Source organism: Microtus oregoni, unplaced genomic scaffold (assembly GCF_018167655.1).
Source record: "Microtus oregoni isolate MIOR12 unplaced genomic scaffold, Mior012 000027F_ref0000203, whole genome shotgun sequence".
In the NCBI taxonomy this organism is placed as follows: domain Eukaryota; kingdom Metazoa; phylum Chordata; class Mammalia; order Rodentia; family Cricetidae; genus Microtus; species Microtus oregoni.
Genome location: NW_024543086.1, coordinates 1,962,408 through 1,988,830, shown reverse-complemented (window position 1 = coordinate 1,988,830; position 26,423 = coordinate 1,962,408). Strand labels below are relative to the sequence as shown.

General features: G+C 42.1%; 1 protein-coding gene across 2 annotated transcripts in view; it reads right to left on the bottom strand.

The window, feature by feature from the left end:
- The window catches only part of Sgcd (sarcoglycan delta), a 682,952-nt gene that overhangs the window by 137,795 nt on the left and 518,734 nt on the right, over positions 1-26,423 (bottom strand). For both annotated transcript variants that reach the window (XM_041676147.1, XM_041676146.1), the window contains 2 exons: positions 7,756-7,843; positions 441-560 (listed from right to left, as the gene is read on the bottom strand). In XM_041676147.1, the coding sequence (XP_041532081.1) occupies positions 441-560; positions 7,756-7,843 (208 nt within the window). The remainder of the gene's footprint in view (positions 1-440; positions 561-7,755; positions 7,844-26,423) is intronic.

Sequence of the window (26,423 nt, the reverse complement as noted above, 5' to 3'; positions counted from 1 at the left end):
CTTCTTCACAGTTTTGGAAGTTAGAAATTTAAGATTCAGTATCAGTCAGGTTGGTTTTTGAGGCAGGCTAGGTACAGACGGCTACATTTTTGTATTTTTATAGGTGAGGGAAGGAAAAGAACAAGGGTCACACATGAAAAGGGAAGAAGGGAAGAAGGAGAAAGAGGAATGGAGGAGAGGGGAGGAGAATGCAGACTTCAAAATAATCAGTTTCTTCATTCTTTAAAAGGAACCTCATGTTACAGATAAAAGCTCCAATCAGCTTCAGGGATGGATTTCGTGATAAAGGTGCAATCTCCAAGTATTGTCATACAAGAGGGTTAGAATTTTAATATGTGCATCGGGGGAAGGCACAAGCCCTCAGCGGATGGCACCATGCCATTCTCCCTTCAAAATATACATGGTAGCATCCAGCCAATTACGTGTTTAAACTTTCTCACCTAAGACTCGCAATCTCTCGGCTCCCACGACCACTTCATTGTCATCTGCAGAAAAGAGCAATTTTCCAGAAACCGTTTTTACTTCAAACTTTTTGCCATAGGCTTCCACAGCCTTCGGACCTATGAGGACGAGAGAAAGAAAGAGAGGAGGAATACATTAGCCTCATCGAATTTGACTACAAAAGCTTTTCATAGGGCATAGGCGCTCCTGGGGACTGTGTCTGATTTTAATGTTAAGTGGATTGGTTTTCTGTAGCCGGCTGTGGAAATCAGGGTCTTGGCTGCATCTCATCTTGTCAATTGCTTTTAATCACATGGTCCTGGCATGTGGGTTTAGAGGTCATCCTATTCTCCTCGTCCTAATGCTTCAATGAGATTTCCCTCTACTAGCCTCAAATTAGTGTCAAACACTTGAGGCTTTTGATCAGAAGTGTCAGACCCAGAGTATTAACATCTCTTGTGGAGCTAACCATCTTCAGCTAGTTGTCAGTAGCAGAAAGTGTTCTCATAACATGAGCTGAAATGTGTGTGTGTGTTTATACCCTTGACCCACTAACTGACACGGAGACAAATCTATTTCCTTAGTACACAAATACTTTCCAAGAAGAAATGACTATATTATAATTAATTCTACTACATGTTAAATATCTTATATAGTATAAATTAACTTAATAAAAAATATGCTTTGAGTTCATTGTGTGCCATCAGATGCTGTTCTTGGACATAGAATACAGCAGTACATGAGGGTGGGCTCTGGTCCCATCACACCTGTATCCTGATGGAGCCAGACTTACACAGATCCAATTTAGTTTTTTAAATTTTATTTAATTATTTATATTTTATGTATGAGAGTTCTGCATGTATGCCTGCATGCCAGAAGAGAGCATCAGACAGAAGAGGGCATCAGACAAAAGAGGGCATCAGATCCTATTATAGGTGGTTGTTGAGCCACCATGTAGTTGCTCACGATTCCATGTGGAACTGAACTTAGGTCCTCAGGTCCTCTGGTTCTTACCCACTGAGCCATCTCTCCAGTCCCCAGATTCAATCTATTAATGCATCAGAAACCTCTAGATCTTTAGTAAGAAAGTGAGCTGGTTAGCATATTTGAGGTTCTGACAGGAGTTACCTGAGCCTGTCTAAGCTGGGACTTCCCCAGCACAAACATTTCAGGGACTCCCAAAAGCTGGTCTGTATGAAAGAATTCAGCTCTGATCAAATAGAGTCTATCTTTTGGTCTACCTTGTAGTCAAATTTGCTGGTAAAGTCAACACACATTATATCTTCCTAAAGAAGTCATTGGGATTCCGATGTTGATCTTGTTTGCTTTCTTCTAGGAAATTTTCAAGAGACTATTATTTAAAATAAATAGCTACAAGAGGGTCAGCAGACTACACCTGCAGGGACCCAAGAATCTTTAGCCATTACAGGGAAGAAGAAAGCACTTTTCACACAAACACAGGCATAGGGACAAAACTCTGCAAGGATTTACAGTGGGATCTAGGCTCACGTTGGTCTATTGTCAAGGGGGTGAGGCTCAAGCAAGCAAGATTTAGAGGAAGTATTTTCAGGGTGTGAGAGTAATTTTGTGGTTGGCTATCCCAATAACTCTCATCTAGAAGTAGGACAGAGCTGTGCAATGCTAAAATGGCATTGGCTAAACAACAGTTTCTGATTTCACCTGGGAGGAGGATATGTGGGGTGTTGATGTTTGGAGAAGGCTGATCCTTTTCCTCTATGTTTAGAAATGTTGAGAAAGAGAGAGAAAGCTAGAAAGCTAGATTATGCATTTGTGTATATGCGTTTGGTTTGTATGTATGTGTGTACACTTCTCCTATGTATATGTGTGTGTGTTGATGGCTACATGTATCTTGGTCTCAAAAGGACCTACCTAGGAATGCTTTGTGAAATTACTTAAGTTTAGACTGCGGTTTGGCTATTAGAACCAAAACAGCTCCTGTATATCTGGGATGATGGTCTATGCTAAAGTATGGGACTTGGAGACAAAGCACCCCTCCTACTCCTCTCCGCTAGGCAATGTGGCTGCAGACAAGTCATTTCATCTTTCTGTTTCTGTGTATGCTGAACTGAACTCTCATTATCTCCTCTGTGGGTCTCATGGAAAGGCTGCAAAGGTCAGATGACATTGAATTCATAAAATGAACTTTGAAGGCACAAAAATGCCATGCGTTGTGGTGATCGCTCCACTGGATACTGTTGTCACCTTCGTCATCGCCATCAGCAGCATTCTACTGTGATGTCTATGGCGTATTGAACATCACTAACGATGAGTGCCTCTTAGCCCGCTCACATACTCACATTCAATTGGCTTTCCAGGACACTCACACTGACTCTCTAACTTGCAAAAGGTTCACAGAAAAGGTTCCTTAATGAGCCAGAGACTGAAGCGGCAGAGATCATACAGAATCTACAAGCATCATGAGTCCTGGAGATGCTCTTGTCTGGTTGCACAGGAAAAAAAAACACTGTGAGCCTACTGCTCCCTCAAGGTCACTGTCAGAGCAAAGGAGAATCCGAGAATGGGATCCAGTTCTCAGAATGCCACACGGAGCACAAAGTAGATCTTTTTGTTTAAAAAGGTGAAGAGGGCTTGAGTCAGCATGCCCAAGACAGCAAGGAGATAAGATTTCAGAGGAAGAGGAAATGTAGAAATCAATGGCAAAGAACCCAAGGAAATCTTGAAGAATGACAATGTGTCAAGGATTTAGAGTAGGGACTCCTCTGTGACTTATGATGGAGCTATCTTACTGATGCCATTAAAACTTGAAGTGAAATCTATACTGTTTGTTAATTCCAGAAAGATAGCATTGTCTCATGGGAAGGAGACAGAAATGGAAGAGACAAAATGCCAGTGAAAAGTGAATGGACAACCTCAGGATGGCCATGGACAGGTAAAGGCAATCTGCCCACTCCAGACCTAGTCATATGGAGATAGAGACAGTGGGAGACAAATGCTTGGCCTTGGCTTCCATGAACCTGACAAGATTGTCAGGCAAGGCTCCAGGGGTCCTGTGTATAGCTGGAGCTCACTGTGGACTCTGGAGCGATGTGTGAGACTTAGAGGGGGGGGGGGCAGAGTGAAGAGACCATAACAATCACAGCATACAAAGCACTTACTCTTCAGGAAACCACAAAATATGAAATAGAATTTCTCAAGGGCCAGAATCATTTGCCAACACAAAGCACAGGAAAACACAGCTTTAGCCGAAGGTCCTCACAGTGACTGCTGGCTAGCTGTGCAGACAGCTTTGACCTTTGTTGGGTTTCCCTGGGATTGCCAAAATTCCATGGTTATGGCTGGAGTCTTAAAAGATGACTCTAGAGCGAAGGTTTAGTAGCATTGGACACTGTTTGAGAAGCCCTCCATGAAGCTAGAGCTGTTTGGGGGATAGAAAATCAGCATGACTTCCAACTTGAAGCCTCCTTCAGTTAATACCTTTCTATGGGTGGAAGTCTATGTGCGACTCCTCAGTTTCTTCTCCCCAACTGGGAGGAGATTGGTATAGAATATTATTTTATGGTGTGTTACCTTTGTTTATGCTCTGGGACATTTGTTTAATGATGAAAAGTCATGATGCTTTGTTTAGGCTGCATTTGATTAACTCTGTGAAGCTGTGATTCTTTGCCTGTCTAAAGCACCTGATGGTCCTAAAAAAAAGAGCTGAATGGCCATCAGCAAGGCAGGAGCAAGGATAGGCAGGGCTGGCAGGCAGAGAGAGGATAAATAGGAGGAGAAATCTAGAAAAAGAGGGAACTAGATAGAACAAGGAGAGGATGACATCAGGGGCTATTCACCCAGCCAGTCACGGAGTAAGAATGAAAGCAAAATATTCAGAAGGAAAGGAAAAGGCCCAGAGGCCAAAGGGTAGTCAGGCTAATTTAAGTTAAGAAAAGCTAGCTAGAAACAAGCTGAGCAAAGGCCGGGTATTCATAAGTACCACAAAGTCTCTGAGTGTGTTTATTTGGGAGCTGGGACTCCCAAAAGAGCTAAAGTAAAAGAGTGAAAAACAACCAACAACATTTTGGCATTCCAATGTGGGGCTAGAAAACCCACTAACAGGAGAAGGCGAAGCCTCACAGGTGTAGGTACTGCAGACACCAGGGATCTCAAGACTGGAAAAGCCTAGTGCTTTTTCTTTGGGACGAGGACCCTTTTCCCTCCTAAAGCTGTTCTCCTTACAGGTTCCAGTATTGCATCGATGGATTGTGCTAAGATACTCAAGCAGTAACATCGTGAGTCAAAATGCACCAGTGGCTTGGCTTGAGTTCCAGCCCTGGAAATAATGCTTCATGCAAAAAAGATGAGCTGAACTTAGAACATGGGGCATTCTGGTGGACTTCTGAGATTTTTCCCAGGTAAAGTCAAGAGTTTAGAACGCTCAGGATTGCAACTCTTGGGAGACATGAGGAAGAGTGCATCCCATATACCAGGAATTAGAAAGCATTCTTTTTACCTCTTTTTGTTTTTCCAGAATTAGTTTTTCTTGTTTCTCATTTTAAAGGAAAGGATTGCTGTCTTCCCACTCCTAAGAGGGACTAATCAGAAATGGGTACTAAAAGATTACTGGAAAGCAAGAGAAGAAAGAGAGGAGGAGAGAGGAAGATAGAGGAGCGACCAGAGGGTCTAAAGGGGTGGGAGGGAGAGAGGGGTAGGGTAATGGAGAGGAAGGGGATAATAGAAGAATAAGGAAGGGGGGATAGGAAGAAAGAATGCAGAGAATGGATGAAGGAAGCAAAGAGGAGAGAGAAGGGTTGGGAAGAAAGAAGAAAAGAAGATGAATATGGAGAGGGAGAGTTTGGAAAGAAAAGGAAGATGAAGAGAGAAAAAGAGAAAAGGGAGAAGAGAGAGGAGGGGAAGGAGATGGAAAGAGAGAGGCAGGCTCTCTTTAGAGGGATAGCAGTCATTTTCAGCTTTATCAAAGCACAACCTATCAAGTAAACCCAATCTCCTACTGAAGATAAATGATGATTGATCAACAGGCTAGATCTGTTCTTTTTGAGCCCTGGGATGTGGGCGCTGGAGGTTGGATTTATCTCCCTCCTGGAGGCACTTTTCACACATGCTGCTTAAATCACTGCTTACTGCAGCTGTTTATTTAATTATTTAGCACCGGCGACTGGAGGCCAGATGTTATATAAGCAAAGCCTACAGTCCAGATGCTGGCTGTAACGGTGTTTGAGCATCACAGACTCTACTGGGCAGTATTTCCACAGAGCCAGAACCTTCTTAGCTATGTATGGCCCAGTCCACCTCAGGGCTATGCAACTCCTGACATCCATCTGCAGCTTTGCTGGGGGAGCAGGTATGGTGGGGGGAGGGAAAGTACCGCTCTGTGCAAAGGCACCCGCTTCCCTGTGACTTGGTTACTAGTGAACCTCTGGAAATTCTACTCATGGTAATGTGTTTTGGGGCATTTGGGATACTGTCCTCTCAAAAATCCATCTGGATGCTTTTCTCTGAGCCCCAAAGTCAAATGATCTTTTCTTCTGGAGGTCTAAGAATGCCGCTCTGACCCACACTTTCCCCTTCCACTGCGTCGTAGACAATGCCTTCTCTGTTCGTCATGTCTTGAAAACCTACAGAGGGTGCATTGATCACGGCCACTCAACACATGGCTGTGTCCATGAGGCCCAGGCTTATCAGGGGAGTCATTATCATGAACAACCAATCCTTGTTTATGTTGCTGGAATTCAAAGCTGCAAACCTAGCGGGCATTTCCCACGACACGGCTGTTAGGAACAGAATTTCTGTACGAAAAAGAGCCACACACATACAGCCTGTGGACACATCTGGAGCTTGCAGTTGAGTTTGGCTCAAAGATATCAAGCAAAGAGAAAAAGGTTTCCCACTACCACTAAAGATCCTTTTTCTAGGACTTGGGAAGATGGCTCAGATGGGAAAGTGCCTGGCATGCAAGCATTGAGGACCTGACTTTGGATACCCAGTTCCCATGTAAAAGCTGGGCATGCCAGCTGTGTCTATAACCCCAGTGCTGGCATGATGGGAGATGGAGGGTCAGAATTAGCAAAATTCCCTAACTAATTGGCCATCCAATTATACTCACATATCAGACAGACACACAGACAGACACACACACCCTCTGTTCTTGCTTTAGTATGGCTAGCCTTCCTTCCCTATTAAAAAGGGAACTTTGGATAGTACGACTCTTTGCCCAAATTAAAAACAGCCAGTTTCATCCTAGTGCCCATGATTTCCAAAACCATGGGGTTTTGTTTCTGATTACAGTACCGGGAATTAAATTCCTTCCTGAGAAACAGGCCCCATCCAATCAGAAAGCAGTTGGTTACTTGCTTGTGTTACCACTGCACAAGCAGGCACATCTTGGTAGGCCAGTATTGCAGCATGCAGGGACATACCACCAAACTGCCTTCTAGATGTTATTTATCTTATACCCATAGACCACTCTCACGCTTAGTCAGAGAGGCTTCTTTTAGTTGTGGGAAGAACATGTTAAAGAAAGACACTGGGTGCTCAGCCCTAAATGAGACATCTCTATCAACCCCTCCTCTACCAAGACTCGGGGATCATCGCAGAAGATGCGGTCAAAGTGAAGTAAGAGCTGGAGGATAGGGAGGAGTGCTGAGAAATGTCTTCTGCAGGCAACAAGGCTGTCACACTCATGAACTGAGATAGGTTTCCTGCACAAGACTATAGAAGATCAAGCCAGAACAAATACAAGCATAGATGGGGTACACAATCTCTAGGCTCCACAACTTACTGGGGAACTACAAACACTAGATAGTTGATGGGGGGAGAGAATTCTTTCTTTTCCTTTTTTTTGAAGATGTGGCCACTGGTGAGTTTTCCATCGTCCAGTGAATAGCCCCCTATCTGCATATGTATGGGCAAAACTAGCTGGAATTTGTAGGTTATTAAAATAAAATTGGGTGAGAGGATGTTAGGGAGAGTTGGAGGGAGGAAATGAGGCCTATATGACCATACCTCACTGTATATGTGTATGAGAGTCTCAAAAATAAACAGAAAAGTTTAAAAGGAGTTTTCTTGGTTGAGCACCAGTTGAAGCAGCTGGCTTGTGTTCAGGGGTCACATTCTACTAAAAACAGGTTTTCTGCAAAAGCAAGCGCCATGGTACTTGGTAAGTTAAACATGTGAAGAGATGGGACTGAGCCTTTTGGTAGAATCAGAGGTTACAAGCTGGATTTTCTTTCTTTACACAGCAGGGGCAGCAGGCCCTTGTTGAAGGTCATGTAGATCTCACAGGACAGTCTGCTTTGCCTAGGTGCTCAGATGGATAAGTTTTCCTTCTCTTACCTGTCACCAGCCGAGTCAGCACTTTCATCTGGTCATTGAGAATGTTCACTGTCACGTTCCTGGCAGATTTGAAGTAGAGGGCATTACCCTGTAATAAGAAAATGGAAGACACATATGAAGGTGGCAGGTCACTGCAATCAAGGGACTGTGATCCCAGTTCTTCCAGGGCTGACCTGGTTCTTGACAAGTTCTGACTGATGATACATCTTGGTTTTAGAAATCGTGATAGTTGATGGTAGGTGTTGATGGGCACACAGTTAACAGACATTTTCTCTAAAGAGAGAGACCTCCAACACACATGTGCACACACACGCACAGGCACACGTGCACATATACACACACATACACACATACATGCACACACACAATTGAATAAGAGAGAGCTGAGATGTACAGGATTTTTTTTTTTTGTTTTGGCGTCTTGGTGTGGAGAAGAGTTAGTCTTGTAGCACAGGAGCAACTGATCACCTTCCAGCCATGTCCCTTCTGGATTCCAGTTTCTCCAGAGGAACCATGCAGCTCCCAAATAGAAGAGCTGAAAGGTGAGGTGAACACCTTCCTGTCAAGAGAATCCTCTATGCAAATACTGATGGCAAACATGAAGAACCTGGGAGATCATGATGTGGAGACCCAGAGAGACAGCTGAACCAAGCTCTTCGGAGCTCACTGGCTCTAGGACTCTAGACCCACAGCTGGGGAGCCTGTATGGGAACAACTGCATCTGGGTGACTGTTGTGTAGCTTTGTCTGTTTGGAGGGTCCCTAACAGTGGGACCAGAATTTGTCCTTGATGCATGAGCTGGCTTTTTGGAACCCATTCTCTGAGGTAAGATGCCTTATTCAGCCTTGATGCAATGGCTAGGAGCTTGGCCCTTCCTCAATTTGATATGCCATGCTTTGTTGACTCCCCATGGGAGGCCTTATCCTTTGTGAGGAGTAGATTGGTGGAGGTGGGGGGAGGGAACAGAAGGAGGTGGGAGGGGAGACTGTAGTTTAAATTTTTTTTTTTAATGGTGCAGGGGAGACTAGCCTGGGAGAGATGACATCCTCAGGTAAATCTTTGCCTTCCCATTTTTCCTGTTCTCCTTCCTAGGGCTCTTTTCCTTTAAATACTCTGGGCCACCTTTATCATGTCGGACTCCATATTCCTCTTCCACACTGTGCTTCTTTCCTACTTTTGAACAAAATTAAGAACAGGACATAGCATACTGTTATGAAAAGCCTGCTCCTAAACCTCGTGGGATGTGTGATCTCTGCTGACACTCCTCTCCTCTGCCATCTTGCTCCACAGTCTGTCTTCAGTAGGTGCACCAAGAGGCGTGGCTCTGTGCCAAGAAAATGTCACCATGGTCGGACATAATCTTTGGATGTTATATTGCTTTCATTTTACATTTAAAATCTTATGCAAACTTAATGTGTCATAAAGTATGATGTTCTTCTGTCTTTCTCAGTCATTTGAAAGGTAAGAAACACAAATAAAAATGAATCAAGAAGCCAACAAAAACAAAACAACAATAAAAAACTTCGGAGTGTGTGTGTGTGTGTGTGTGTGTGTGTTTTTAACATAAGCAATTCAAAGCCATGACTTGTCAATTTCTGGTTCAGATTTTTTTTTTTTATTTTTATTTTTTTATTTATTTATTTTTTTTTTTTGGATTTTCGAGACAGGGTTTCTCCGTAGCTTTTGGTTCCTGTCCTGGAACTAGCTCTTGTAGACCAGGCTGGCCTCGAACTCACATAGATCCCCCTGCCTCTGCCTCCCCAGTGCTGGGATTAAAGGCGTGCACCATCACCGCCCGGCTGTTTTTGTTTTTTTAAAGGGAGTTTGGGATAGGAGTGGGAGGTCTCTCTGGTTCAGAAATTTTCCTTTTTAATAACACCTGCTGGTAGCATCAGTTGTTTGCTATTGGAAGAATTAAAAAGAACTTAGCAGTGAGTTTTGTCTAAATCTGTCACTGAATGGTATGTGCCTCCCACAAAATTCATTACTACAGCACTGTAATGAATCCTCCCAAATGTCATAAAAAAACATTCTGTAAGACAGACAAACTGAGTCTGTGCCTCAAAATCCTGGGTTTATTATTGTTGTTGTTGTTGTTTTGTTTTTTGAGACAGTGCTTCTTTGCGTAGTCCTGGATGTCCTAGAACTCACTCTGTAGTCCAGGCTGGCTTTGAACTCTTGAGATTTGCCTGCTTTGCTTCCCACGGGCTAGGATTAAAGGAGTGTGCCACCACTGCCTGGCCAAAGTCTTGCTTTCTAATGGATAAAAATTTACTAAATAGAGAACTATGGTAGTGATTTAGGTGTACAAAATGTTTGAGGAGTCTTCCTGATGTGTGGGAGTAATTTGTAACTTTGGGCTGAGCAGGGAGAGGCATGCGAGACTTCCTGGTGTAGCAGGCATTTAGGAAGGCACTCAGAAGGAGCAGAGGCATGGTTTTAGCATGTTGTAAAGAAAAATGAATGTCAGGTAGGTAGTGTGGGTTGGGCGTCCAATGTATTTTTCCTTGTGTGCTTCGTGAGGATAGGGATTGATTGATCACCAAGCACAACCTAGAATCTGCTTCTGACAGAAACAAACAAACAAACAAAAAACACAATAGGAGCAACAGCCAAAACCGAGGTCAGAGGTAGGTTTCTCCCTTGGAAAAGAGGGGAGGACCTGGCTGCCAACAGAAACCCACAACCTGGACTCACAGTGTCTCTCACCTAAGGCAAATTGATAAAACGAATTGCTAAACCCCATGACCTTTAGGCCATAAGGAAACAGTTAACCTTGGATGTGAGCTATGGACTAGTTAGTGTCTGGGGTAGAGAGGATGACTCCTAATTCATCAAGTAACATGGAATCAGTGTAATCTCCACAATGGCTTAAAACTTAAATTTCCTCCTGATGTAGAAAAGTCTTTATCTTTAGTTTAATTCAGTCAGAAGCACACAGGACATATATATGTATATGTGTGTGTGTGTATATATATATATATATATATATATATATATTCTACAAGGAAACAAATACTAGACTAAAATAGTTTTGCCATTGCTTCTAGTAGCACTTATTAGCTCTATTTAGATCTCAAAAACATTGAAATGAAGTCTGAATTTGGAAAAATGGAACCAGGACAGGGGGTTACAATTCCAGAAGTAAATGCTCTAAACTAGTTCTCCATGCATTTGTCAAAGTGGCTCTATAGAGAAAAGAGGGGTCTGGAACCAGAAAACTAGGCACCCTGACTACCAAGTGACCTTGAGAGCATATGTTGCAGCCATGGCATTCTGTGCCATCAATATCTGTGTCACTGTGAAGCTCATCAATACCATGGTTGAGCAATTACTTGTACTGGATATTCAGTAGGAGACCTGAAAAGCAGCTAATTTCCCATCTCTGCTCTACCATTTGCCTACAAGTTGTGACACTGATAAATAATTATTCCAGGCCTTGGTCTCTTTACATGACAATAGAAAAATTTATTGTTAAGCTTTTACGTATTCTTATAATAAAAATTAACTTATACATAAAATTGTTAAAATAGACATGATCTGCCGTCAGGTATGGATGCAGCCCTCAGTGATTATCAGGGCAAGAAGCAGAAGAGAAAAAAAGGGGTCATGAAGGGGGAAGAGGAAGGGAAGACGGGAGAAGGAAGAGGAATGAAGAAGGGGAAGGAGGTGGGAGGGAGGAAGGGGAAGAAGTGAGGAAGACAGCCCTCATGCATCTCTGGCTTTTCTCTGCTCCCTGCACAATGATTTAGGAATCTCCTCCACTTCTAGCATTTTCAGCTTCAACATTTCAAAGAGTCTCCCTTTCTCTAAACATGCCATTAACTGACCATTGTCTTTCAAATCCCAGCATCTTCCATTACATGACTGTTCTTGCTGATAGACAAATCATTCTGCCATGAACAGTACCTCATAACAGCTTTGTTCAAGATTTTATAGTAAGAGAGATTATATAACCATTTGTTTTTTTTCATGGTTTTACTTATTTAATTTTTAATAGACTTATTTTTATTTTTGAAATGAAAATATGACTTCACAAATTCTCCTTTTCCTTTACTTCTTTCCAGACTCCCCATGCACCATGTCTGCAAATTCAGTGCCTCTGACCTCCTTTTCTTTAATTGTGATACACACACATAAACATACATACTCACATATATATATATGTAGAAATACGATCTGCTGAGTCTACATTAATGTTACACACACATATGTGTGTGTATATCTATCTATCTATCTATCTATCTATCTATATATATATATATAATTTCAGGGCTGTTTATTTGGTACTGAATAACCTATTTCAAAATTCTTTCCTGAGGAAGGCTTTGGTCCTGCTCTCAGCATTCCTTAGTTGCCTATAGTTCTATAGTGTTAGGACCCTATGATTTATTGATTCATATGTGTATGTGTGTGCACAGATGGCAGAGAACAACTTGCAGAAGTCAGTTCTCTTTTTCCAGCACGTAGCTTCCAAGGATCTAGTGAGGCAGTCAGGCACCTTTACAGGATGACTCGTGTTGCTTGCCTGTTTCTTATGATCAACAAAGCAAAATAGTATACATCAGCATTCTTGTCCAGTACTTTTGTTATAACTTTCAACTTTACTTGTAATAGAAAGATTATCGGGGAAAGGACATGAACCAATACGCAAAGGGGAAGAGCCTCGCATGGCAGCTGAGTCCTTGTGAATTTCAATTTTTTCTTTGACTGCATCTGAGAGGAAGCCAGAAAAACACCAGCCAAGTAAGCACTCCCAAGACCTCTGCTGTATCAGAACGCATGCGGAGTCAGAAGTGAGAGATGCCAGTGTGTGCCGCCCTCTGCTTTTTCTCTGCTCCCTGCACTGATCCATGTACCACAGTGACCCTCAAGCTGACCTGAAGGTGACCTACGAGGACAAGGAACCCAAAGGAAGCTGAGTGTGTGGGCAGAAAGAAATCCGCAGACCCATCTGATGGCAAAAACCAGGGAGTCTGACCTTCTAGACATAGGTGAGGCTACCTGGGAAGTATAGAAAAGAGGCCAAATGCCGTATTTTGTGCTGGACCTTGTAGCACACAGAAGCTTTGGTAGAGAACAGCTCCCTATCTCTCCAGTTCTCTCAAGCAACCTTACAGAACACAGTGCATTCTTTTCTTGACATCTTGGGGTCATGGACATGAACATCATTCACGCCCCCCTCCAGTGACTACGGTAAGTAAGAGGTCATTTCAACACCGAATGGCTCTATCCTGCTGACATTTAAAATTATAGTATCCATTTAAAAATATATTATTTATTCTTATATTGAAACAGAACAGGTAAATGTCAAACCTGTGAGACTTACAGCGAAGAGCCATAATTCAGGTCTTTCACCACTGCGAGGGCTTAGAATACATTCACAGGTCTCTGCAGGGATTTTGCACCCTGTAGCCCAGCAAGTCCTTTTCTGCTATCTCCAGTGTTAACCACTTTAGATGTTACTCTCTTACTTTCTGCAATGGTCTAGGTTCTGCTTAGCTCTGAATCAATCACTCTTCTTCAACTGTATTATGGTTGTGTATGTGTTCTTTACAGTCAAGACAAGGAATATATATTTCTGTGGCAATGTGAATGAGAATGCCCCCATAGGCTGATATATCTGAATGCCTAGTCCCCAGTTGGTGCAATTGTTTGGGAAGCATTAGGAGGTGTGGTCTTACTAGGTGAGAAGCTGTGCAGACAAGGCCTTGGCTGAAGCTGTGGCTGGAGCCTGGAAAGGAATCACAAAGACCAAAGAGTTGACCAGGCTTAGTGAGAGGGCAGCTTTTGATAATTTGCTGGAAGTGACCCAATAGATGGCCCTCATTTTACCTGAAAGACAGCAGGTACTACTGATGCTCCAGCTGCTCAAACTTTAGCCTGACTTCCAAGCCTATAGAGATGTTGCCTTCCAAGGCTTGCCAGGGCTCTGCACCCCAGACTGCTTTCATCTCTTTTGCTCTTACTGAAAGGCTAGTAGGTTCAAGCTCTGCCCTTTGAGTTCCCTTTCATTACCTCCTTGATATGTTTCAAACCTGTTCTGATTCTCTTTGTCTATCGCTGCTTATTCTCTTCTCGATGGCCACATGACTTCGTTTGTTCTAACGTCTTTTTGGAAGGAAGCAAGGATGAGTTCTTGCAGCTGCCAGTTTATGTACAGTCTGTCGAGTCACCGTATGCTATGTCCAGCTCAGGAAGAAAGTCAGGCGCATTTGCATGCAAGGAAACAGCCGGCAGTTGCTAGTCTCAATCCCAGGGGCTTATTTTAGGGATCTTCAGTACTTTAATGAGATGCCTGGCTCATGTCAGATCCCGTACCAGGCTCTGGAGAATGGGAAACATGAATAACCTTCATCTTTTAGAAGTTCCCAGCCCAGGAGGAGACACCGTGAATGCCAAGTAACTATAATAACAATGTGGTATCACTTCAATGGAGACTTACGCTCTCTTAGTAGGAGATGCACAGATTTGAATATTTGCACTGAATCAACCCCAGCTCACCACAGTCTGTTTTGACAGGATGTAGTAGCCTGGTGTGTAAGATAAGATATGATCTGGATAATCCCGCGCTGCGGTATATTCTCCCTGCCTGGTGAGGAGTTAGCAATCTGTTCTGAAGATCATAACCGGGAAAGCACAAGATAGCGCACAAACAACAGCCACACTTCGGGAGGGCTCTGAGCGGTGTGCCTGGAGTTCAGACGAAAAGAACCAGCTGCTGACATGCGGCGGAGAGTCGTCCCAAGGAGAGCCAGGCTGGCCTTTTGATTTTGCCTCCCCACACAAAGGGAAGAGGAATCACACGTGTTTTCATCTAATGCTAAGTAGGTACCCCGGGGATGCTGGGCTTTGTGGAACAAAGGTTGAATGTTGTCACCAGGATGGACTTGAATCACAGTTTCATTTCCGTAATAATTGTACGACTTTGGGTCAGTCACTTTGCTTTGGGTCTCAGCTTCTGCACCTCAGAGGTAAGGTTCAGGCTACACAATGTAGCAAAAGAGTAAGAAATAAGTACAAACTGTGTGCACAGGGGTGTGTGTGAAACCATTTTAGCACAGTAAACAAGGAAACAGACAAGCTATGTTAGAAGAAAGCAGAGCAGTGGTTCTCAACCTTCCTCACACTTCAGGCCTTTAATAGAGTTCATGTTGTTGTGACCCCAGCCATAAAATTATTTTCAATGCTACTTCATAACTGCCACTCTTAATGTAAATATCTCATATGTATGATATCTGATATGTAATCCCCAAAGGGGTCGTGAGAACCACTGACTTAGAGAACTGCTGATTCTAACACAGGAACACAGAATCTTCAACCTGGGCCTGGAGCAGTGTTAATGACAGAAGGAATGTCTTAAAAAAATACTATCAGAATCCAAAATACTTTCATGATGGGAGCATGTCAAAGGGACACAGGAGACACTGAAAAGCACTCCCAAGTGACCAAATTCAAACAACATAAGAAATAAGATACAGTCATGATGGATTATAATCCAAAACATACAATAAATATCCATGTATCTATACAAGTATACACAAATGAATAGCTAAGTCAACTGTGAAGAGGTAGAAAGGATCCTCTATAGATGAATTCCAGATAATTCACACAGATACAACTCTCGATTTCTTCAAATGGACTGAACATAATGCTTTTCTTTGAATGATATAAGAGGGAGACAAAGCAATTTCTCAGAGCTAAGGAGATGATAAACCGTGTGTCAGCCAGGTGACCAAGGTCAACAACATCATCATCGATAAATCACATTGATAGCATGTGTCACTGGTACACTGAAAAGATAATGCCACTGAAAGTCAGCGGTGGTCCTTTCCTCTGAGTCCATGACTCCCTCTGCTCATGAGGCAAATCTCAGTTAAAGTCCATTTCATGTCTGACCCATACTTCTCGTAACTCAAGGTCATCAAAGCAAAACTAAACACAGTACCTGAGAAACTGTCGACATTCAGTAAGAGACTAAGGGGATGTGGGGGGCAAGTGCATTACGATTTTCTAGATAGCATCCTGGATCAGATAAAGGGGCATTAGGCAAAAATTAAAGCAATCTGAGTAAAGGAGAAGACTTTACAGTAACCTACCAGCGTTGGTTTGTTAATTGTATCATGATATGATTTTATTGACATCAAGTGTTAGTAAAATAGTCTGGATGTGGGGTAGATGGAGAAAATGAAGCTAACAGAAAGTGGCTCTTTCACTATCATATCAGGCTACCAAATTCCAAGCTCTAGAATTTTAGAACGAGTCCCTAGAGTGGCATCTGTCCCTACGCAGGTGAGAAGGGCGTGATACCAGAGACAAGTGATTCTACTCTTTGCTTGATTGTATGAGAAATTTTCTCTTTCCCCAACTTTTTCATAGTATTAGATATATGAGAAGAATTACCTCAGGGGACCCAGTGTTGGCCCCTCATCTAAGCTACTTTAGGCATAATTATTATTCCCTGGTCAGCTGACCGAAATCAGAGGTAATCAGAAATTCCTGGCTTCTCGGCAGTATCATACAAAACAGAGTGCCACGTTTAACACTGAAACAACACAGACTCTGGATGTGCTCTAGAAATTAAAAGCATACAGTTGCAAACTGGATTTGCCCTTAGATCTTTTCAAAGTGGTCATTGGTAAGTTTTTCTTCAGTTTTTCTCACCAAGTGTTTGGAAAGCATCATTATTTTTCAGTGGGTGCTTTACATGGGTAACACCTGAAAAGAAGGTATTTACAAACAATACTATATATGACTTTCAATTTCTCCTGAGGCATTTTTTATAACTGTGCTTAGATGGATTTCTATTGTTTTACAACGTTCTTTCAGTATCGAATAATGAAGCTGAATCATTTGCTCAAAATAAGCTGGGAAGCAGTCCAGTTATTCCAGCACAGCTTTCTATTTCAGCTTCTCTGCTTCGTGCCCAAATTTGGGTGCCTCTTAGTCTCTTTCAACACTTGCTGGTGATGAACTGTTCTGTCCCAAGGATTCCTTCCAGGCACCACGGTCACATGCCAATGTTACAAGAAGACAGTCAGTTCTTCTGGTACCCAGTACATTCCTGGCACCCGTTAGGGTTTCGATAAACATTTGCTGAATATCTGAATGTGCAAATCAAATTAGGAGTCAACAGAGAGTGATCACTGTCAATAAACACAACAGTCAAATGGAGTCTGAAAGTGGCTGTCCAGATTTTTGTTTATTTGTTTGTTTTTCGAGACAGGGTTTCTCTGCATAGCTTTGGTGCCTGTCTTGGAACTATCTTGTGGACTAGGCAGGCCTCGAACTCACAGACATCCGTCTGCCTCTGCCTCCCGAGTGCTGGGATTAAAGGCGTGCACCACCACCACCCAGCTGGCTATTCAGATTTTATAAAAACAAACCATTAAGCGTGAGTAATGTGACCACTTGAAGAAGGAGGCAGGAGCGATGGGGAGGTGGCAGCAGGATGAACATTAACCAACAAATATTTGTTTACCACCTGATTCAGTGCAAGGAACTGTGGGGCTACAAAGGATATTTGAATTTCCTAGCCCCTGGGTGGCAAGAAGCCACAGTGCAAATCTTTACCCTCGAGTTTTGATAAGATAAAGATTAAAGGATGTCTGAAACCTCCATTGGATTAGTAGCACCCGTGCAGCATCTGGTGTCAAATGCCCCATCTTTTAGTTGTTCTGCATCTATTTAACTAATATTTTCTTAGTATCTTTGAAGCAGGAAATGCTTGCCAAATGCTAAGCAGGTGGTCTTTTAATCCTCTGGAGCTCACCGGTCTACAAGGGGTGGGTAATAAACTTAAAGTCCCATAAATAAAAATGCATTTGCAACTGCAGTGTGTGCAGTGACTGGTGAATGCAGAGAAGGTGCATTGAAGGCTCTTGCAGAGACTAAGGCTTACTCAGGCTTTTGGGGGCCTTTTCTCTGTCATTGTTTTTAATGGTATATAATCATACAGAGTACTGTGCTTCATGTAGACCATTTATTTCAAGTATATCTTATTCTATACTCACCTATCCCTTGTCGTTCTTATAGTTTTCTCCCCGCTCCCACTTGCTAGTCTCCCTTCTACACTCCTGCCTGATTTGACATTATATATGTATAAATCATTTTACATAACTGCAAAAAAAAATCAAGCTCTCACAAATGAGAGGAAATACAATACTTTTGGGGATTATTTCAGATAATGCGGTGATCTCAGGTTGCATCTATTTTCCAGCAAGTGACACAAGTTTGTTTTTCTTTTGTTTGTTTGTTTGTTTTTTCAAGACAGGGTTTCTCTGTAGCTTTGGAGCCTGTTGTGGAGCTTGCTCTGTAGACCAGGCTGGCCTTGAACTCACAAAGATCCACCTGTCTCTGCTTCCCAAGTGCTAGGATTAAAGGTGTGCACCACCAAGTTTATTTTTCTTCATGGCAAAATTGTGTAATATGCCACATTTTCTTGATCTGTTTATCTGTTGATGGATACCCACTTAGGCTGATTCCATAACCCTTCTATCGTGGAAAGTGTAGCAATAAATGGGTGGGCAAGGATCTCTGTGGTATGAGTCCTTCAGTATACACCAAGAAGTGGTAGGTACACCATTGGAACAGCTTCTTTGGGGGTGGGGACCTCTATACTTATTTTCTTTTCTTATTTTCAATTTTCAAAATTAGCACACAAAGTACATGGGACTTTCAAACAAAGTATGTTTTAATATGTTCTCCTGAGCTTCTCTCATCTTTCCCACCACTTTGGCACCCAAAGAAAGGTGTGTCAGTCATCATACTGATTTTCATAGTAGCTGGATCTGCTGCTAATATATAAGGGTTTCATTTTCCCCACGTCCTTGCTAGTATTTTTTGTTTGTTTGATAAATGGGGTGATAAGGAATCATTGTAGTTTTAATCTACGTTTCCTTGATCATTAATGACATTGAGCCTTTCTTCTTTTACATGTTTATTGGCCACTTCTACTTCATCTTTTGACAAAGGCCCTTTCACTTATTGATTGGGCTGTTTGCTATTTGGGTGGTGTCTTAGTTTCTTTTCTATAGCTGTAATAAAACTCTATAACCAAAGCAACTTAAAAAAATGTTTAATTGGGCTTATGGGCTCAGAGGTTTAGAGTCGGAGGTGATGGAACGAAGGAGAGCTCACATCTTTATCCGCAAACAGGCGGTAGACAGGCACATCGGGAATAGTGGACATCTTTTAAAACCCCAAGACTTGATCCCAGTGATATAGCTCTTCTAAAAAGACCATACCTTTCAGTATTCCCAAACAGTCCAACTGGGAACAATTATTCAAATATATAAGTCTATGGGGGTCATTCTCATTTAAATCAGCAATAGTGTTTTCTTTTTCAGTTCTTTATATGTTTCATATATCAATCCTTTTGCCAGCTAGGAAATAGTTTTCTCTAGTTCTGTAGACTGCCTCTACATTTGAGTTTCCTGTGTTATGCAGAACAGATAATTTGAATCCTTGGCATTATTTCCTGTGTTATCAGAGTCCTTTTAGGAAAGTCTTTCCCTATGCCTGTATTTTGGAGTGTTTTTCCTGTGTTTTCTGCTAAGTTTCAAAGTTTCAGTTCTTACGTAAATATATTTCTATTTCTATCAAAGTTTTAATTCTTATATTAAGGCCTTGGATCAATTTTGAAGTTCTTTTCATATGGGATGAGATCATTCATGCACCTATATAGAGCTGCTAAGTTTCTCAGTACAATTTGTTGAAGACACCGTCTTTACTCCAATGTGTATTTTGATATATTTCTGAAAATCCATGGGGCTTTATATCTGTGGACTTAATTCTGCATTTTCTCTTTTATCCCACCAATCTTTGTATCTATTTGTTGTGCCAATAACATATTTTTTGTTACTATGGCTTTGTAGTATTGCTGAAATGAGGATTATTTGGCTCTCCAAACAATCTTTTGTGTTTCTCTATGAATTTAGGGATTTCTTTTTGTATTTATACATAAAGAATATTATTGGAATTTTGAGGAGGATTGCATTGAATTGGCAGAACACTTTCGGTAATACAGCCATCTTCACTTTGTTAATCCTTCTGAGCAATGCATATGAAAGAAACATTCTATCTTCTAATGTCTTTCTTTTTTGTGAACTTCCTTACAGATGTCTTTTACTTTCTCAGCAAGGTTCATTTCAGGAATTTTCAGAGCTGTTGTGAATGGGATTGTTTTCTTGGTTTCTCTATAAAGCATGTTTGTTATTGAAACAGAACAAGAGATTTGAACTCTGTCCACTGATTTTGGATTCTGCCACTTTGCTAAAGGTGTTTACCTATTGCTAGGGTTCTCTGGTGGAGACTTTATGGTCTCTTACATACAAGATCGTATTAACTGCAGACATGAATAATCTGAATTATTTGTAGGAAAGGCCTTGGTCAGGGAGAAACTTTCTGACTTTGACTTAAGGAATGAGTGAGCACTGGTTAGATAACCCAGAGAGGAAGGTGTAGATGTATTCAACCAGAAGTGTGAAGAGGTGTTGTATATTTAAGAGACAGAGAGAAAAGGTCACTGTGGTGAGAAATTTATGATTGAGGGAGACATGACAATGTGTTAACATTGTCTGCACTGCCTCTGATGAACAAGAATGCTTAATTTTTGATGTAAGAAACTCATTTGTTACTCTTTATGGATGGTGCCTTGGGCATTCATTAAGAAATCTCTTCCTACCCTTTGTGTTTTCTTCAGTTAACATTTCAGTTTTATTATTCATATCATCTTTATTTTCCCCGGAGTTCACATTCACATGGAGTTAAGCAGGAATATACTAATGGAAAGCACTCCACTCAGCACTATCACCAAATTGCCAGCATCGCCCTCCCAATATGTCCCACTGTTTTGATCATATACTAATTCTCAAATATACACCAGTATCAGATCCTTTACTGCCTCCCTCACTGCTCTTGCACTAATGCCCCCTTGCCTTTATTTCTGTGGCTTTTCAGTGTGTCTAAAAATCTGGGGGGCCTATCACAGTACTTTTCTTCTACAGGGGACATTTGAAAGGTTTTAAAATTTCTCTAAAAATGAGGATAACCTGGAGGGTATGAAACCAGAAAGTGATTGGAACCTGACTTTCACGTGAGTATTGAGTTAGTTTTGTGTTACCAATACCATACTTCACACCTGGCTAGTTATAGAGAAAGAATAGTGTGCTCAGCTCACAATTTGATGGCTCAAGTCCACTATGTGGCAGCCATGTTGGTTTGCATTACTGATGACATGGCAGTGTGGTAGGGGCTGCATCTCAAGCCATGGAAAGACAGACTCTGGTTCAACAAGTCCTCTTTAAGGGCAAGTCCCTGAGTAACCTAAGGACACACCTATTCAGTTGGTCTAACTCCTGCCCCATTCCAAACCCCACCCCTTCTTAGAAAGCCCACCAACAAGCAGTGGCTCCTCCCCCAGTGCTGACTTCACCTACAGAACATTTAAACTGACTACTCGAGAGCCTTTGCATTACACATAAACCTCTAGGGGACCCTATATTCAGAGATCACAAATGTGATTATTCTAATCAACTAGTAGGTAAAAACCTGTTGTTGATCACAGGGACAAAGACAATTTAGCACCTGAACTGAAAAATGATGGAGGCTTAATCTGGAGCAGAGTTAGAGGAAAGAATTTTAGAATCAGTGGAGACTGGTGACTGGGCTTGGGCATATAAAACAGGGAGGAGCCATGACATCCCATGCATTGTAGACAACGGGAAAGAAAGTAGCTATTGACTATCTGTAGGTCAGTAGGTAGAGAAAAAAATATTTGGAGTGATTACATAGTATGAGATTGGGTCTTGTTTGGGAAATGCTAAGAATGAGACACACTGGGAGTCTGGTGCACTGCTGTGGACAGGAATTTCTTTCAGTCCTGTGACATAGATGTCAAGTCCCGATGTACAGTTATGCTGAGTGTCAAAACCTTCTTTAAAGACACACTCATAATCATACCACCTCCGAAATCAAATTTTAACACAAAACCTTGCATTACTACATTCTGTGTTCTCTGGCAGCAGAGATTTTTCTCTCTGTTCTCTCTGGCACCTTCCATAGGGATCTAGGGGATCACAAACATACCACAATGTGGGCCTTGAGGATAGTGTGCCAGTCAAATTTCTCATAGTTGGAAGATTGTAAATAATTCAAAGAAATTTCCCAGGAGGTGAAATAGTGTGTGTGTGTGTGTGTGTGTGTGTGTGAGAGAGAGAGAGAGAGAGACAGAGAGAGAGAGAGAGACAGAGAGAGAGAGACAGAGAAAAGCCAATCTCAAATTCTCAAATTACATACATAGATCTCTGGTAGCCAAATAAGAAACAGATATAAAATTACAAATTAATACTAATTTCCTAGTAGAGGTCCCTGAACTATAGCCACATCCAAAAGAGAATAAAAAGTGGCTATCTTTTCCTCTTTGGTTATAGGGTCAGATAGGGAAGTCAATTGAAGTGCCTCAGGAAAGAATAACTTCCTCAGTGTCCCTAAGCACCCAAATCCCTGAACTGAAAAAAAAAAAAAAAAAAAAAAGAGCTAGTGACCAGGGTTCTGCTGTGTGAAAGTGAGGTTGGGGTAGGTTTGCTTTCAGAGCCTTGTGATTTGGCCTCAAGTAGTAGGGCAAGTCCATGCTGGAGGCCAGCAGTTGCCATAATCACATGCCACAATCACCTGAAGTTAGCAAAGGTGACAGAGCAGTGAAGAGCTAGCTAGAGCTAAGGACTGCATTTGGAAAGACCAGAGTCACAGGTGTGACAACCGAGGCCCTGGTGGGATCAGACAAAGACCAAGGTGGTCAGTCCTTGGCAATGTTAGGTACACAACTCTACGCATTCCCAGGTAACCCTTTCATCCACACAGAACCCAAATTCACACCTTGGCTAACTGCCTCAAACCTTCTCTGTGATCTTTCCAGGGTTCTGCTGAGAGCTGTGAGTAGCCAGCCATTCTTATAAAAAAAAAGATGAAATGCTTTAAAGGAAGAAATCTGAGATATTCAACCCCCCACATTCTTTCTCCTCTACCCATGTTAGTATTTTCCCCTACTCTTAGCAGGCTTTCCCTCAACAGCATTTGTTCTCCTGTGGCTAATCCACATCTCTTATGTCTATTTCCTTGTAGCTTTATAAGCACAAGTTATTGCATATTTAACTCTGACATTACCTCACTGAAATAACAAGGCAGCAGAGTACAGCTATAGTCTCAGCACACAGCAGGCTGCAGCAGGGGCATTGCAGACTCATGGCCAACTTGCCCTACATAGCTAGTTCCAGGCCACATTAGTCTATCTAGCAAGACCCTGTCTTGCAAGAAACAAACAACAAAACCATAAAAGGCTACGCCAGAATCTCTCCCAAGATAAGGTCTCTGGTATGTCTGCTGGAGGATTTTATGTCCCCAGTCCTGTTCCACTGCCACTTGATGAAGAGGCTGAGGCCAGGTGTCAGGCTTGCCTTGGGCAGGCTCCCATGCTGATAAACTGCAAAGAGAGGACTTGGGAAGGAAGAGCTGAGTCTCTCACTCCTGCTCCATCTCTCTGGAGCACACAGTATGAGCTGTAAAGGCATGGGCTGTAATGTTGATTCTACAACTGGTTAGCAACACTAGGAAAATCTTTATATGGAAGGTGAGACAAACTTGACCAGGGCTTCTGAGAAAGGCAACAAGCAGAGAGATTTCATGTAAAGAGGCCACAGCCTTTTGCCATGAGGCCAACTGACTCCAATATTAACATGTTAAAACCCATCAGAAACAGGTTGTTTTTTTCCCCGATTTCTGAAACCGACACATAAAAATCGCTCTGTTGCTGTTCTTCAGAGCAGAAATGTCAAAGGCCAGAATTCTCTGACTTTCAGCCACATTTGCAAACAGGGCTTTTCCTTGGCTGGTGTCTTTGTCCTTGTGTGGCCCCGAAAGAACCCCCAGGTTTAAAAGCACAGATCTGGGCCTTGTGACTGGCCCCCACACATTCCTCAGTTCTGTTTGTGAGTCTCCCTTCCCCCGTGAGCACAGGCCTGTTGATGTGAATCATGACATTTATAGAATGGTGTGCAATATTCCAGGAGCCGGAAGATGGATCCCAGGAAACACTTTGTGCAGAGAAGATGCAAGTCTTTCAGAGAAGAACAGGTTGAAGACAGAGTTACCAACAGGAAGTAAATGCACCACACATATATGCCCCAAAGAACATACAGAACAGCGTCAGGTAGCTGATGCCTTTCAGAGCTGAAGGGGTTAAATGAAGCAGTGTATATATAAGGAATTAAGTATCATGATCACCACCCCTTAAATGTGTGTGGGGTGTGGGTTTCTCTCTCTCTCTCTCTCTCTCTCTCTCTCTCTCTCTTCCTCTCTCTCTTTTTGTAAATGATATGACTCATTGATATTGTGGTTGTCAAGTTTTCTTAATCTCATCAAATTAACAAAAAGGTTATGTTATGACTTGTTCTGCACTATACCTAGTGATTGGAAGCCTTATTTGTAATAGACAGGCTGGGACTATCACAAGCCACCGCCACCCCATACCACAGTGGTATAAACACAGTTACCGAGTAGCTGTGCTGCAGTTTGAAGGGGACAACAGCACCTGCTTTATAGATCACTGCAGGAACTAAGAGAATAGCTGCAGAACACAGCGCAGTGCCTATCAAGCAGTGGGGGCAGTCTGTGATATTATTAAAGAATAAATTAAATTTATTCTTTAAAAAAATACATTTATTCTAATTTAATGAATTTATTCTAATATTAAAGACTGAAAGCCTTGCCTCATGGGTATGGAAATGCATTGTACTCATATATGAAACTCACAAAAACATTAAAAATAAATAAATAAAGACATGTATACATATGCAGAAACAATCTGCTGTTGTTTTGTCTTGTCCCTTTAAGAGACAAGCCCTGCCCACAACCCCCTCAGCCAAGGCAAGAGGATCTTCATTCTGCCTCCAGCCTGCCTATCTCTTTCCATCCCTCTTCTGAAGAGTTGGCTGCTGTCTCTTCTCCTCTCTCCCTCCGTCCTCCCTCCCTCCTCCCCCTCTTCCCTCCCTCCCTCTTTCTCTCTCTTTCCCTCCCTCTCTCCTCTCCTCTCCTCTCCTCTCCTCTCCTCTCCTCTCCTCTCCTCTCCCTTTTTCCCTTCTCTTCCATAACCCACTGAATAAATTCTGTACTCAAACTCTCACTGTATGGCATTGTATGGCATGTCTATCTGTCTCTCACCTGATGGGGGGGGGCTGTTGTGGCTCTGCCTTGGCCTCAGGTCACAGACTCCTCCTGGGACTGGCCTTCCCTGGCCTGAGACCCACTGTCCCTCATGGAACCATGCTGCTATTTATTTAAACCATAACTCTTATGCTATCACAGACAAGTGCACATACACACACATATGAACATGCATATGCATACATGCACACCACACATACAAAATACAAATGAAAAAGATTTAAATTAACATATGGTGAAAAAGGATACTGTAGGGAAATACTGTTAGAAAAGTAAGAGATCAATAAAATGGATAAGGCTGTTAAAAGCAATGCCCTTGTCTCCATGACAGAGGAACAAAAAGGCTCTGTGTGCATGACAGGGATTACACGGAGTAGCAATCTGAGAAGTGGGACTTACACAGTGGTAACTGGTAATTATTGGAAGCATGGGGCAAATTTAGCACAGTACACAAGATTTCCACAAAGAAAAATTCTAAAGAAAAAAACCTTAGACCTCATGAATCAAATAATAGCACAGAGATGGGAGATGGGAACACCGATGTTTAGCTAGTTAGAACTGATTCCAAAAACTCTGAACTCCCTGAAATAGGGATCTACATTGTTTTCAAATATGCTAAAACATTTGCCAACAGTATCAATGTGCTATTTTACAAACAAACTTTAAGTGAACATTATGCCAAATGTATTTTTCAGGCTGTGGTGCCATTAAAGTATAAATCAATCTGAAAAGATAATTAAGGAATGCATCCTGGGTGAAGAATTAGCTGTTTTCCTCTATATTGATTGCCTGGCTTCCTTTCTTGCCCTCCCGAAGTCTGTTATCTTCAGGAAGGTCTGGTAAGTCTTTGCAAATTCAACATAGATTATGTCATTGCCACAGGGCAGCAGGGGTGGGGTCAGGGGAGTAGGAGTAGGGGTGTGGTGGGAGGGCATGAGTCCTCCCGATCCGTTTGAAGTCAAAATTCAAGCTCCATCTTATAAGATGTAATTGAATAACTCAGGTCCTCCATGATCTCCTCAGTGGTTATTCTCTAGAAGTTTCCTTCCAACCCTTCATCTGTCCCTCTTCTTCTACTTCCCTTCCTCTCTCCCTATCTTCCTTTACTTCATTTTGCTCTTACCCCTTCCCTGATGTGAGACTCCCCTTGGTATGCTGTGAATATTCTACTACCATTGGTTAATAAAGAAGCTGCTTTTGGCCTATGACATCATAGAATAGGACAAGGTGGGAATTCCAAGCAGAAATGGAGGAAAAAGAAGGTGGAGTCAGAGAGAAGCCATGTAGCTGCCAAAGAAGACAGATGTGCCCCAGAACCTTGACTGTAAACCACAAGCCTCATGGTAATACACAGAATAATAGAAATGGGTTAATTTAAGATGTAAGAGCTAGCTAGAAATATGCTTAAGTTATTGGCCAAAGAGAATTGCAATTAATATAGTTTCTGT